A 15,737-nucleotide genomic window follows, 5' to 3' on the forward strand; every position below is an offset into this window, starting at 1 on the left:
GTCAATTATGCTCTCCACAACAGATTTTCCTTAAGGAGATCTAATACATACATCATCATGGCTGCTGCATAACCTTTTTCTCCATGCCCTGTCTAGCAGTTACTCTGTGGTTCCTGTGGGCTATTCTTGAGAGGAAATTTAGAAGAAGGAGTTCATTGGGGTGAACAATCCCCCTACCAATACAGTTGGTTGCTGGTCCAGTATTGGTACTCGTCATTCCTTCTATTGTACACATTCCTCACTATTGGTTGTCATGGTGGCCTTGATGGCATGGTGGTGTGATTCAAACCTTCATTTCTAGGGAGACTGAGCCCTTGATAATCATACCCTTTCACATCAGGATTACTGCACCTTCCCATTCCTGATTATAATAGGGCACCCCCATAGATCACCTGAGCTCCACACACATTCCTCTGCCTCCATTGTGTAACAGCAACCTTACCTCCTTTTGCTGGGGATATAGCATAATGTAAAGGTTGATGATTTAATACATACACTGTGTCCTGAAGGATAGTACCTATCCCTTAGTGTTTCCTCTAACCTAGCACTTCATTTCAGCCTTCAGAAGGCGATTCCAGTGATCTACAAGACCAGCTGCTTCTTTAGGGCAAGGTTGTGATACAGCCAGTGGATCCCATGGTTCTGAGACCACTCCTGCACCACCTTTGCTCTGACATGGGTTTCCTGGTTGACTATCGTACTGTATGGGATTCCAACTCTATGGGATCAGGCTTTCTGCAAACAGCACCTGAATAGTGGTGCTGACTGAAGCTCTGAGGGAAAGGAGAACTATACCTAAAAAAGATATCTATCCCCAGTAGCACAAACTACTGCTCTTCCAAGATGGAAGGGGTCCAATGTAGTAGACTTGCCACCAAAAAGATGATTGGTCTATTTAAGAAATAGTGTCATAATGCGTGCCCAGCATAGGTCTCTGTTGCTGACAGGTTGGATGTTTAGAGACAGCAGTAGCTAGACTGGCCTTGTTAAATGAGAATTTAAGCACTTGAGCCATTGTACCAGCTTTAAGGAGGCCAATGATAAAGGCTGTTCAACCTGAACTGGCTGAGTTGTTTGCCTATTTCTGCATGTATAATTAATGGTGGACATCAACATGTGATATAAAATCTTAATCCTTTGTGCCTTCTCCTCATTTGCATGCCTTTGTTCCAGATCTGTTTGTTTTTGGTCTGCCTTTCTGATTCCTCTACTGGGGTTTAACACAAATTCACACAGATGTCTCTGACACTAGGGTCTGCCACAGTATGTCGTACCAGTAGCAGAACTGAATGTTGCATGACCCATTGTAGAGCCCTTTCCTGCTCCAGGCTTCACTTAAAATTGGTAGCTTTCTGTATCATCTGATATAGAGAATATCCTAGGCATACAATGTAGCCTGCAGAACACTTCCTTCTGTGTGGTAGGGATGCGAGATACAGCAGTTTATCTGCTACTTTGGAGGGGATATCTGGGCACAACTGGACCCCTAAAAACTCTACTCAAATGACCCTAGAATTTTTGTATGGTTTAATCCTCACCTTTTGAAGCACGTATATCTTACCAATGCCTGCAACATACTAACCACCACTTGTTTGACCTGTCCAAACAGTATGATGCCATCAGTGTAATGAATTAATGTGATATTTTGCAGATGTTGAGTGGTCCATACTTCCTTGGACTGATACTGAGGGCAGGAAAACTAGCATAGTCCTGAGACAAACTACAAGTGAATGTTGTCTATTCCACATGAATATAAACTCTTTCTGATTCCTAGAAAAGAATACAAATCAATAGAATGTGCTGTAGCAACAACACCACATCTAGCCCCAAGCACAATATTTGCAAATGGAGCTACTTCTTAGTTGAGCTTGGGTGGTCTACACAGATACAGAAAAGATAGAAAACTTGATTATTTTTTGTGTGTTTAAAAAAATATGTATTGTTGAAATTATTATATATGTTCCCCTTTCCCCCCATTAACCCCCTCCAGCCAACCTCCGCCCCCTGCCCCAGGCTTTCACTACCTAATTGTCTGTGTCCATGGGTTATGCATATATACATATAAGGTCTTTGGTGGATTACCTCCCACCCACCCTCCCCCACCTTCCCTCTGAGAATTCAAATTTGGTTCCATGTCTCTGGATCTTCTCTGTTCATCAGTTTATTTTGTTAATTAGATTCCACATATGAGTGAGATCATGTGATACTTATCTTTTTCTGATTGACTTATTTCACTTAGCATGATACTCTCCAGGTTTCTCCATGCTGTCTCAAAGGGTAAGAGACCCTTCTTTTTTACTACTGCATAGTATTCCATGGTATAAATGTACCACCTTTTTTATCCACTCATCTACTGATGGGCACTTGGGCTGTTTCCAGATCTTAGCTATTGTAAATTGTGCTGCTATGAATATAAGGGTGCATACATTATTTCTGATTGGTGTTTCAGGTTTCTTAAGATATATTCCTAGAAGTGGGATCACTGGGTCAAATGGCAGTTCCATATTTAATTTTTTGAGGAAACGTCAAACAAGTGGAAGAATATACCATGCTCATGGATTAGTACAATCAACATAATTAAAATGTCCATACTACCCAAGACAATATACAGAGTTAATGCAAACCCTATTAAAATACAACAGCATATTCACAGATCTAGAACAAATACTTCAAAAATTTACATGGAACCAAAAAAAACCTCGAATAGCTACAGCAGTCTTGAGAAAGAACAAAGTTGGAGGAATCACAAAATCAGATATCAAGTTGTACTACAAAGCCACCGTAATCAAAACAACCTGGTATTGGCACAAGAACAGGCATATATATCAATGGAACAGAACAGAGACCCCAGAAATGGACCCAAGCCATTACACTCAATTAATCTTTGACAAAGGAGGCAAGAGTATACAATGGAGTCAAGACAGTCTCCTCAATAAATGGTGGGAAAATTCAACAGGTACATGCAAAAAATGAAACTAGACCACCAACCTACAGCATACACAATAATAAACTCAAAATGGATAAAAGACTTAAGTGTAAGTCATGAAACCATAAAAATCTTAGAAGAAACCATAGGCAGAAAAATCTCAGACATCTCTCATAGCAATGTGTTTATAGATACATCTCCTAGGGCAAAGGAAACTAAGGAAAAAATAAACAAATGGGACCACATCAAAATAAAAAGCTTCTTCACAGCAAAAATAAAAACCATCAAAAAAATTAAAAGGGGGCCCACTGTGTGGGAGAACATGTTTGGCAATGATACATCTGATAAAGGGTTAATGTCCAAAATATATAAAGAACTCATACAACTTAACAGAAGAAAGACAAACAGTCCAATTAAAAAATAGGCAAAGGACCTAAATAGATACTTCTCCAAAGTGGACATATGAAAAAATGCTCAAAGTCACTGATCATCAGAGGGATGCAAATTAAAAAGGCAATGAGGTATCACATCACACCTGACAGAATGGCTACCGTCAACAAATCAACAAATGACAAGTGCTAGTGAGGATGTGGAGAAAACGGAACCCTAGTACACTGCTGGTGGGAATGCAGACTGGTGCAGCCACTATAGAAAACAGTATGGAGTTTCCTTGAAACTTAACTGTTTTTATAGAACACTAGAGGCCTGGTGCACAAAATTTGTGCACAGGTAGGGTCCCTAGGTCTGGCTGGCGATCTGGGCTGATCTGTGGGGCAATTGGCAGTGCAATCAGTGGGCCCCCGCTGGTACTCCCCTTGGAGGCAACCGGTAGGGCAATCAGGGGGTGGCTCCACTCCCTCGTTGGCTGGTCCTGCCCCCCGATTGCCCTGCCGCTGCCACTGGTTGCCTCCCTCTGTGGAGCAACTGGCGGGGAGATCAGGAAGCACCCGCTGGCACCCGCCTTGGCTGGTTTGGGGCCTGAGGGCTGGGGGCAGATACTGCTTTGAGCATCTGTCCCGTGGTGATCAGTGTACATCATAGCAACCTGTCGTTCCACCAGTCATTCTGCCGTTCAGTCAATTTGCATATTAGGCTTTTATTATATAGGACTGTGCAGCTAGACATAGACACATAATCCTACTCTAAAACATTGTTCTTTCCACTGTGTTAAAATTTGCAAGATTAGCAATTATTGATAAGAAAAGCATGCATAGGTACTTGTAGATGATGTCTTAACACCATTTTTCTTTTCCATCCTTGCTTTGGGGGCTTTCTTTATATCCTGTCAGGGCATTTCTTCACCAGGACTTCCTACTCTGACAGTTGCCAACCAGTTTTCTCTTTGCCTCTTTAAGAGGAACACCTGCTATGTGTATGTTCACAAAGTTGTCTTGATAAAAACCATATGAAAATACCATAAAGTAAAGGACAATACAGTTACATATAACATGCTTTATTGAAATTTATGTTTTTAACATATAAAATATATCTATTTCTAAAACTTACTCTCTCAACACAGGCTACTTGATCCAACTCCATGTTTTGTGGTAGCTGGAATCCGATAAAGTCAGGATACTGAGTTGTCATTTGATATCAATAATGACTTTCAAAAAGGAGAAAGGAGACTGATTTAGATGAGGTGACTACAGGGGTCAGGTGAGCACCAACCTCGAAGCGGTTGGAGTCAGGGAGCCTCCCCGTCTGCAGAAAACGGCCATCGCCTTGCTCTGACAGCAGCTGTGAGAGAGCTGCCTTCCATTCTCATGGTCCTTTTCTCTATCCCATTTTACAGACTACTTCCTGTCACTCAAATGCCTCCTTCTCTCCTCCCACCAAGGAGAGAATTATTAGGTGCCAGTGCATTCAATAGATGGCGACTCAGTTGCACTTGAAAATGTTCATTTACTGTAATAGACTCATTATTCTAGGAATGTAACTGAAACCCAGATGGTTATGACCTCAGGAAACAGAATGTAGCAAAGCTCTGCAGAAATATTAACTTACTCCATAGCAGGGCAGCCCTTTCCTTGGGGAGAGTGGAGGAATCTGTCACCCACCTTTTAATTCTCTCACAATCTCACAGATGGTTGGATCTTAGGGAACTTTAGAGGATGTCTAATAAAAAATCCTTAATTAACCCACAGGGAAACTAAAGCCTATCAACTCAAAAAATACAATATTTACTCTCTTAGAAACATTTTCCAGTGACTATTAAAATTTGGAGTAGCCAAGGAGTAAGTAAGAATAACTCTGGGTATATTTAGGTTTGTATAGCACCATGCAACATGGACTTCAGGGGACCTATCTTACAACCGCACTATGATAAGCACTGAAAGCATTTACAAAGGTAAGAAAAAGTAAAAGCCAGGGGTGGAAATCACAGCCCATACCAATGGCCTACGTAAAATGAGGGGTTAGACAGATGACAAGCTCTGACATTCTATTTCATGATGTCTATGTCCATTGTTCCTTTAAAAATTCTCAATAAAATGGAGTTTAATATAAATATACCAGTAATTACTATACACCATCCAAATAGCCAATGTAGAAATGTAGGTTGACACTAATGATTTAGACTGGAAACAGTTCAACAAATGGGCTTAAAATAATTAGAAATGTTATCCCCTTCAGTGTGTGCAATGCTTAGACTAATCTGAACTTTATTTTTAAGCTCAGAACAGGTATATTCCAGAGACCTCATTTGAGTTGGATTTCCTTGTTTAAAGTAAAGTTTTATAGCTTTGTGTGGCTTTATAAGCAGGGCATCATTATACACACACATACGCATACATATAAGCCATGTTCGAAATTTCTAATTTCAGCCTCTGAACAAAGAGTGCATTTTGTAGTGTAATAAGACAAATTTACTAGTATTAAAGTTGCAGGCTTATTGTAAGTTTTACAACATTAAAAATGCAATGGGTTTTTTAGACCCCCAAATAATTTCTAGCGCTTAACATTTCTCATTTTGAGTTACAACAGAGCCAAGATCAACAATCCAATAGAAAAATGGGCAAAGGATAGGAACAGACAATCTGCAGAAAAGGAAAAATAACTGTCTCTTAGACATATGAAAAGATGCTCGCTGCACTTAGCATAAGAGAAATGCAAGTAAAAACTATAGTGGGATGCTATTCTTCATCAATAACATTGGCAAACATCCAGACATTGTTACTGCTTTCCATTGGTGTGAAGCTTCAGGGAAGCAGGTCCTGTCATGCATTGCTGCTGGGAGTGCACAGCTCCAGTGATGGTCTATTTGGCAACACCTATCAACCTTATAATCACGTGTCACCCTTTAACCTAGTAATTTTATTCTGAACTTTATCCTGCAGATATACATATGCACGCACACAAAATGACACATATATAAGGTTTTCTATTGCAGCATTGTTTATAACAAAAGATTGGAAACACCCCAAATTTCCATTAGTAGGGATTATTTAAATAAAATATGGAACATGCAGTTATTTGGAACTTCATGAAAAAATCTCCAAATATATAATTTTGTGAAAAAGCAAGGTGAAAAAACTGAGTAGACAGCATGTTCCTTTGGTGTAACAATAAAAGGAAAGATTATATATATTTATGTTAAAAACTCTGGAAATATGCACAAGAAACAAAAGTTTTATGGACATGGGGCAGATGACAGATAGAGGTAGGAGGAAGACATTTTATTGCACATATTTTCACTTCTTTATTTTCTCTAAGATTTGATATATAATTAACATATAACATTGTGTAAGTTTAAGGTGTACAATGTAATAATTTGAAATATGTATATATTGTTAAATGATTGCCAAAATAAGGTTAGTTAACACACCCATGACCTCACCTGGTTGTAATTTTTTTGTTCTACCTGTGATGAAAACTTTTAAAATCTGCTCCCTTAACAATTTTTAAATATACAATACAGTGTTGTTAACTATAGTCACCATGCTGTACATCACATCCTCAGAATTTATTCATCATATGTCTGAAAATTTGTACCTTTCACCCACTTTTTTCCTATCACCTTGGCAACTATCAATTTGTTTTCTGATTCTATGAGTTAATTTTTTTTCATTTAGATTTCACAACGAAGTGAGATGATACAGTCTTTCTCTGTCTGATTTTGAATAAAGTATAATGTCCTCAAGGCTCATCCATATGGTCACAAATAGTGGGATTATGTATATATATATTCTCCACAAATCTTTATCCATTCATCCATCAATGGACAATTACATGGCTTCCATGTCTTGACTATCTATATATATATATAAAATCTTAATATGCAAATAGACCGAACGGCAGAACAACCAAACAACTGGTCGCTATGACGTGCACTGACCACCAGCGGGAGCGCGCAGAACATGTGGGCATTGGCAGCAGGCAGCAGGGCATGGGAACATGTCGGGGGTCAGCCACGGCAGGTTGGTGGAGCAGGTGAGCGAGATCACCAGACCAAGGGAGGGCACTGGTTGCTGTCATCGGGGTGAGCCTCTGGTGGTTACTGAAAATTCCTTGCTCCCATGCACCGGGGTCCTGTCCAGTGCTTGCAGCTGCTGCCAGTGCCAGCCCCATTCACACCCACTGCCAGCGCCGGAGCCACTGCTCATACCCGCTGCCGGCTCCTGGTGTCAGCCCCAATCACTTGGCCCCGTCAGCAGGTGCAAGCTGCAGCTGCCAGCCCCAATCACCCTTCAGGGCTTCTCTACCTCCTGCTCCTGCTCCTGAGGGGCAATCAGGGTCGGCAGCCACCTCTCACACCCGCAGCTGGTGCCAGAGCGACCGCTCACACCGCTGCCCGTGCTGAGAGGACAGGACTTCATTTCAAGAGGACAGGACTTCATTCATTTATCTATTTACAGTTTACTGCTGATTCCTTCTGATCGCTCGGCATCGTCAGAAGGTGCGAGCAGCGGCTGCTGGCTCTGATCACCCCTGAGGGCTTCACCACCTCCCCCTGCTCCTGAGGGGTGATTGGGGCAGCAGCCACCACTCGCACCCGCTGACGGTGCCGGCCCCAATCACTCCACGCCATCAGCAGGTGCAAGCAGGGCCGGCGCCATTAGCTCATGGGAGCAGCAGCAAAGGGAGTGGGGCTGCTGGCAGGTGGGACAGGGGGATGAGGGGTGAGGGGCAGGGCAGGGGTGTGGAGGATGGGCCAAGACCCGCCCCTGTGCCCACCACAGCCTCGCGGCCCACAGTCCCTTTCAAGGTGCACGAATTCGTGCACTGGGCCCCTAGTTATAAATAATGCTGCAATAAACATGAGGATGCAAGTTTACTCTTAGTCTAGTGCCAATCACCATCATACATCATATTTAGCTTATGTATTTATTTTATTGCCCATGATATAAGCTTCATGATATAAATTTCAAGAGGACAGGACTTCATTCATTTATCTATTTACAGTTTACTGCTGATTCCTCCAACCATACAAGTGTACCTAGCCCATATTAGGAGCTTAATAAATATTTGTTGAAATAATGAATTAATTCATGAATAAAATAAAAACCTTCCAAGATCACAGCAGAGCATGAGTGGTTCAAAATCTAGGTCGTTAAATTCTAGCACCTACACTTTTATTCCCTTTGCTCCTTTCATTCCCAAGTGCAGTAGGCAGTTAGGTAGTGGGTTAGGCTCTTCATTCCAGTTGACAAAAGCTATTATCAATACTGTTATTTAGGCAAAAATATTTAACAAATTTTAGAATCGTCTATCCTTCCTCATTCAGGTTGGATTTTGACAGCTATCACAAGAGAAAGTTTGAATGTTTTGTGGAAATTCTGATGTGCGATACTCACTCTGTGTCCCCATCTACAAGTTTTTTCTTGCAACTCCAATGGAAGAAGAAGTGATGGGTCTGTCTGCTCTTTCCATGGGTGATCTCTACCAGCCAATATTCATTTTCTTGTCTATTCTAGAATGTAGCTGGGGATAGATTTCAAGCTTACAGGTTTGTAATTGCCAAAATTCAGCCAGTATGCTTAAATAAGTAAAACAAACCGGACCTTTGTCACTCTCTTTTTCTGCTATTATTTTCCATCAGTTAACATGAAATTTAAAAAATAATCTAGATGTTTATCCATTCTTAATTTCATATCTTGCTAAAATTTCTGAAATAAAAATTTTAATATGTAATAAAAGAGTAAAACATTTACAATTCTCAATTACTTATGTTTAAAATTAGACTATTTTCCTTAGAAGCACATTTGTAACCAAAAACTGCAACATACTAATTTTGCTCAAAATCCATGGTTACCTGGCCTGATGTGGGTGGGGCAACCCAGAACTATTCTGTGCTCTTGCTCTAATAGTTACATGTCTGGATGAATCCTCACATCTTCTAGTAAACAGAAAGGTGAAAGCAAGACTAGAACCAGATAGTGGCATCAGGTTTTTCCTGGTCCCCTTATGCACTGTGTAGCTCAGTGTTCCGAGGATCTGGGTTGACACATGCTCACCACAATACAAGAAATTTAACCACCGGGTTCCAATGAGTTAATCTAAGTTATATTAACAGTTATGAGACATCACTCTTTATTTCCAAATTTCCCCCATTTGTGCTTTCCAAGGTTGGCCCTGTGACTGTGCATAAATGTCAGGGCCAAGAAGTTGCTCTGAGCTCATCTGATCTGGAGAGACAGGATGACCCGTCAGACTCGGATTTTGTTGCCTTTGCAAAATGCATGTATAGAAATGGGTGGCACGCAATAAAAGTAAAAAAAAAGAATTTAAATAAATGAAAACTCTGAAGGGTAAAACATGGAATGTGTGACGTGCCAGGGTTTAGAGAGATCATTCCGCTGTTTTCCACTTCTGGGGGATCACACTGAATAATCAGTGAGTGCAGGGCACTCGTGTGACAATGCCCCAAGTTTCAAATGATCTTGGTTGTGAGAGAGCAGCAGTCAAGGGCTCCTCAGAAAGAGCATATTTCTTCAAGGGGTATATGTCAAGAGACACAGAGAGAAAGGGTGAGGATTGAGAGGAATGGGGGAGGTGATGGCCGAATGAAGGAAGGAAGGAAAATTGCAACTGTGGTTTGATTATCAGCTGTGAGTAATGTGCTCTTTAAATCCTTTCACTTTATTTTGTTGTGTGTATGTGTGTGTTGTTGAAGGAGGTTCACATATGTACAGATACAATTATTTTTCTAAAAGATAATGCTACATAAACTGAAGTCATTTTTTGAGACCCGGTGAAGCACATTATTGTATAGTAGGAATTTAGTTCTATTATCATAAATTCAAAAAAAAATCAAGGTCTTGTTTTTATTTGGCCCTAGATGGTCTCTGGTTGCACAACAGCTGTGACATAAAAATATGCCCTCAAGCACATGTGCTTTAAGTGGTAGTATCATAGATTTCACAAAGAAACACACTTTATAATAATTGAGCTTGCAATCCCCAAGAGTTATGAATAAGCACTGTATATAGCATAGCATTAATAGTCATAGTGTAAAATCCACAAGAAGTACAAAAAGAAATATGCAAAAATTCACTGATAGTGGAAGACTCAGTTCATATTATATAAAAAAGACACACACAAATACACAGATGAGCTACACCACAAATAATGAGGTAATTGCTATATCTCGAATTTTATACCTTGAAACCAGAGAATAAAGTTTTTAGAGATGACCTAGTAATAGTCACAAAAATTGACTCTAATCATCCAGAAAGTAGATCTCAATACATATTTTATGATAAAAATAGAAATAATATTTTCTGATCATAATGCAATAAAATGAGAAATTAGTAATAAAAGTAGATGCTAGAAAAAAACAAACCTACCATCTAAAATATTTAAATTTTTTTTGGCCAATGTGGCAAGGTGGTCAGGGTATCAGTTGGCACACTGAAGGGTCTCGGGTTCGATTCCCTGGGTTGTATATTCAATCCCTGGCCCAGTCGAGGCAAGTGCAGGGGGAAACCTATTGATCTTTCTCTCTCTCTCTCTCTCCCCTTCTTCCCTCACCGCAGCTCTCTCTAAAAAAAAAAAAAGTCAATGGAAAAAATATCCTCAAGTGTCCTTGGGTGAGGATTAGCAACAAAAATTTTTTTTTCCAAAACAACAACAAAAACTCTTTCTTCATTTTCAGTCACTAAAAATCAAAACCAAAATAGTAGAATATTTAGAAGACAACATATATCAAAACCTATGGGTTGCCTTGACTGGTGTGGCTCAGTTGGTTGGAGCATCGTCCCTTACACCAAAAGGTGGGTTCAATTCTGGTCAGGGCACATACCTAAGTAGCGAGTTCAATCCCTGATCGATGCTTTTCTCACATTGATGTTTCTCTCTCCCTTTTCCTTTCTCTCTCTCTCTCTAAAAAAACAAAACAAAAAACCTACAGGAAAAAATAAAAGCAGTTTTCAGAGGAAAATAGTAGCATTAGATGCTTATGTTGTTAAAAAGAAAATATGAAAAATGAGCATATTAAGCATACAGTTTAAGAACTTGAAAAAACAACAACAGAATGAACTTAAGGAAAGCAGAAAGAAGAAATTACTACAAATAAAAAAATCAATAAATTACAAAACCAAAAAATAATAATACCACTAAAAAAATTCAAGTGCTGGGTTTAGTAATATTAACATTAAAAAAATATTGGAAAGATGAGGATATACATATAAATATAAAAATTAGAAATGATAATGCAAATTCAAAGTAAATTTTTTAAATTATATAAGGGTAACTTTAAAACTTCATCCAAATAAGTGTGCGTTAATTATCAAAATTTAGCCCAAAATAGAAAAAATACATTCAGATTAATTAACATAGAAGATCTAAAAGTATTAAAGATCTGCTCCCTAAAATAGACCAAGTCTGGACAGTTTCACAGATTTCTACCAAACTTGAAAGAATAGATAATTCCAGTGCTATTTAATTTGTTTCAGAGTATTCATATTCTCTTTATGCAAACAGCATAACATTGATAACAAAACTTGCCCAACATCCTATATAATAAAAGGATTATATGCAAAATGACCCTAACAGCAGAACAACTGGGAATGACTGGTCACTATGACACACACTGACCACCAGGGGGCAGACGCTCAATGCAGGAGCTGCCCCCTGGTCGTCAGTGCACTCCCACAGGGGGAGCTCTGCTCAGCCACAAGCCAGGCTGATGGCTGCCAGCACAGCGGTGGTGGCGGGAGACTCTCCTGCCTCCTCAGCAGCGCTAAGGATGTCCGACTGCAGCTTAGGCCTGCTCCCCACTGGCAAGTGGACATCCCCCAAGGGCTCCTGGGCTGCCAGAGGGATGTCTGACTGCCAGCTTAAGCCCGATCCCCTGGGGAGCAGGCCTAAGCCAGCAGGTGGACATCCCCCGAGAGGTCCCAGTTTGCGAGAGGGCACAGGCCAGGCTGAGGGAGACCCCCCCCCTCCGAGTGCACAAATTTTTGTGCACTAGACCTCTAGTTATCACATAAAAGAAAACTATAGGATTATTTCACATGAATACCAACATAGAAGACCTACATAAAGTCATGCAAACAGGGAAAATGTCCCTGCTAGGCCAGGATGCACTGGGGACTCTGAGATAGAATCTATAGTGAATGTGTGGTCCTTTATTGTCTATCACACTCTAAAGCACTGCCTGGCACTTTGGCAGAGCCTGACATAATACTCCAGAGGAAGGACCCTGACTCCTATGCAGAGGAAGTTTTATGCCACAATACTATAGAGGCATCAGCCCCGCCTGATGTGATCAGGGACCAAGAATCAATATGGTGTAATGGAAACTTGGCTTCAGTTCTATTCTGCCAGCCCAAGGTTCATGGACTAGGAGGGAAAACATCAGAATCTCTTCTGTTGAGAAAGAAATTTGAAATCAAACCTTGCAGTGAGAGCTATATGAAGGAGCAAGGTAGCAGCAGGATTTGTCAGATTGTTCCAGTCACCTATCAAAACACCAGAGAGTTGTTCTTGGACGGCCCCCTGAGTCAGAGGGAGAGAGTTGTCCCCTCCTCAGTTCTTGTCTTCTCATGGGAATGAATTCAAATGAGTGACTCCAGATAACTGTATTGTGTTAAAGTGAACTTATTAAGAAAGTAATTTATTAAGAAAGTAAAACATGCAAATTTATTAAAGGAGAAAGGAAAGCAAATATATCACCCAGCATAAAACTCAGATGGGCTCTCTCAGCATTCCCAGGAGCCAGTGGGGTGGGACATTTCTACCTTATATATTATGTCTTTAAATCTTAAAATTCCTCTGCCAGACATCTTGATACAGATTAATTTTCAAGGTCCCCTTTTCCTTTGTTATGGCTTTCTCAGAATTTGTGAGAAGCACTTGGCAATTTTATCTTGTCAAGCCCTGAGACTGCTGGCTTTTCTGTTTAGGGGATGGGATAAGATAAGACTGCACTAATCCTTCCCCATTCCCCTCTTCTCTTACATTATTAGGAGAGACATTAACCATTTGCTCTCAAGTGTCCTTGACTGGGGGAAGATAAGGGCTTGCTATTTACAAGCTGGCTGTAGGCTGGCAAACTGTTTGGCCTTGTTTAATTTTATTATCTCAGTTTCCGTACTCCCACTGCCTTGGAATTTTTCCTAGTTTCTTGCTATCCAAATATATAAAAGCCTAAGCTACCGAATGACCGGTCGACTAGTCAACCGGTTGCTATGATGGGCACTGACCACCAGGGGGCAGATACTCAACGCAGGAGCTGCCCCCTGGTGGTCAGTGTGCTCCCATAGTGGGAGTGCCACTCAGCTGACTGACCCGTCCCGGCAGCCCACCAGCCTGGCGGCAGCCACTCACTCCCTCAGTAGCTCTGCAGGTCCAATCTCTTCCAATCTCTGGAGAATGGGCCAGGCACCGACGGACCAGTAGGCAGGAGTGGCAGGCAGTGTGGGACTATCAGTTTCAGCCTGATCTCCACAGGCCACCCCAAGGGACCCCACCATGCACAAATTCTTGCACCGGGCCTCTAGTCTTGTAATAATATCAGCATTCAGTTTAGGGAAAATAGAAGCTCCTATCTTAGTATGATCAGGAGCTTGATCCAGACCTTGCAGTTGACAAGCATTGATGCCATAAAAACTGGATTATTACTACTTTCCATGTAGCTTGAAAGAGGAGCTCCTTTTCTGGAGACCAGGTTTCCATAGATCAGTCTTGGACAGATTAACCTTTACTTCTCAATTAGTCCACAGAGTTCAGGAAAATATTGAAATAATAATATGCCACAGCCAAGTGGGCTTATCTCAAGAATTCAAGGATGGTTCAATATTAGGAAATCTATTAATATTATTTACCATATAAAAATGTCAAAAAAAGTATATGATCTCCATAGATAACTAAAGTTTTATAAAATCAAATAACCAAAATCCATTCTTGTATTTAAAACAATAATTGATGAGGAGATGAATTCTTTGGTAATAACATTTTTAAAAAGTTCAGAAACAAAAAAGAAAGATGTCCTTTATCATCACTTTTATTTAGAATTGTTCTACAGATACTAGCAATTCAATTAGAGAATAAAAAAGAAATTAAAATTGGAAAATTGAAAATAAAATAATTATTATTTGCAGATGATATTGTTATTTTACTAGGAAATCTAACAGCTGATCTAAAGTTATTACAAACAATAGCTAAAAATGGCTGAGTATAAATTTCTATAATAAGTACATTTTAAAGAACATGATGAGGCTCTCCGACCATGATCTGGCGCTGCACGGTCCTTGCCGGGACGCTGCTCGCCTGGAGCGGGAGTGGCTTGGCGGGTCGGCTCGGCGGGGGCAGCCTCGAGGATGGGCAACAGCACGTCGTCTACTTGGGGGAAGCCGGCAGCTGCTCCCTTGAATCAGATCCAGGAAACCATTTCTGACAACTGTGTGGTGATTTACTCAAGGACATCTTGTTCCTACTGCAACATGGCAAAGAAGCTTTTTCACAACATGAACATAAACTACAAAGCGGTGGAACTGGACCTGCTTGAGTATGGAAGCCAGTTTCAAGACGCGCTTGCCAAGATGACTGGCGAGAGAACCGTGCCAAGAATATTTGTCAATGGGACTTTTATTGGAGGTGCCACCGACACCCACAGGCTTCACCAGAAGGGAAACTGCTTCCACTGGTTCATCAGTGTTATTTGAAAAAAAGCAAGAAGCATTTTGGCGACAGTGTTTGAGGATGTCTCACTATGTGAACAATCGTCATGAAAACATTAAAATAATGAACAATAAATCACTGTGGAAACCTCAAAAAAAACCATAATGAAATAAAAGTTACCATTTGTGAAAGTAATAAAAAATACCAGAAATATAATAAATAAGAAACTTCTAAGACTGGAATGTCACTGACAGATAAAAATAGAGACTTGAACAAAAAAATATATCTTTTCCCTAAATCCAAATATCCATTTAACATGACCCAAAAATACCAACATGATAGTTTGTACTAAATAAATTAATTTTTTAAATTATTGTAAAAAACAAACATAGCCAAGAATTTTATCAATGAGAACTAGGCACTATTTGACATTGAAAAAATTATGTAGTTATAATATGGATTATGAATATATAGATTAGAAAAGCAGAATAAAGTACCCAAAAACAGGCCAAAATAAGTGCAGGAATATAGTATTTCAGATTAGTGGAGAAAAGATGAATTATTCATTAGCAAACAACTAGACAATAATTTGTTAAAACAATGAAGTTGGATTGCTATCTTACATGTGATACCAAAATAATGTTCAGGCAAATTAAAGATTTAAATATGAAAAATAAATTGAAACCAGAAAGCACTAGGAAAAAAATCCCATAGGACTTTAAAAAAAAATAATATCATGGTAAAGAAGTCT

The 15,737-nt window shown here is 40.0% G+C and overlaps 1 protein-coding gene across 1 annotated transcript; it reads left to right on the plus strand.

The window, feature by feature from the left end:
• The first annotated feature begins 14,682 nt into the window (after positions 1-14,682).
• On the plus strand, positions 14,683-15,030 carry LOC102430276 (glutaredoxin-2, mitochondrial-like). Its single transcript, XM_014453221.2, has one exon. The coding sequence runs from the start codon at positions 14,686-14,688 to the stop codon at positions 15,028-15,030; it is 345 nt and encodes a 114-aa protein (XP_014308707.1). The 5' UTR covers positions 14,683-14,685.
• Positions 15,031-15,737: the final 707 nt, after the last annotated feature.

This window comes from Myotis lucifugus, unplaced genomic scaffold (genome assembly GCF_000147115.1).
Source record: "Myotis lucifugus unplaced genomic scaffold, Myoluc2.0 scaffold_21, whole genome shotgun sequence".
Classification (NCBI taxonomy): Eukaryota; Metazoa; Chordata; class Mammalia; order Chiroptera; family Vespertilionidae; genus Myotis; species Myotis lucifugus.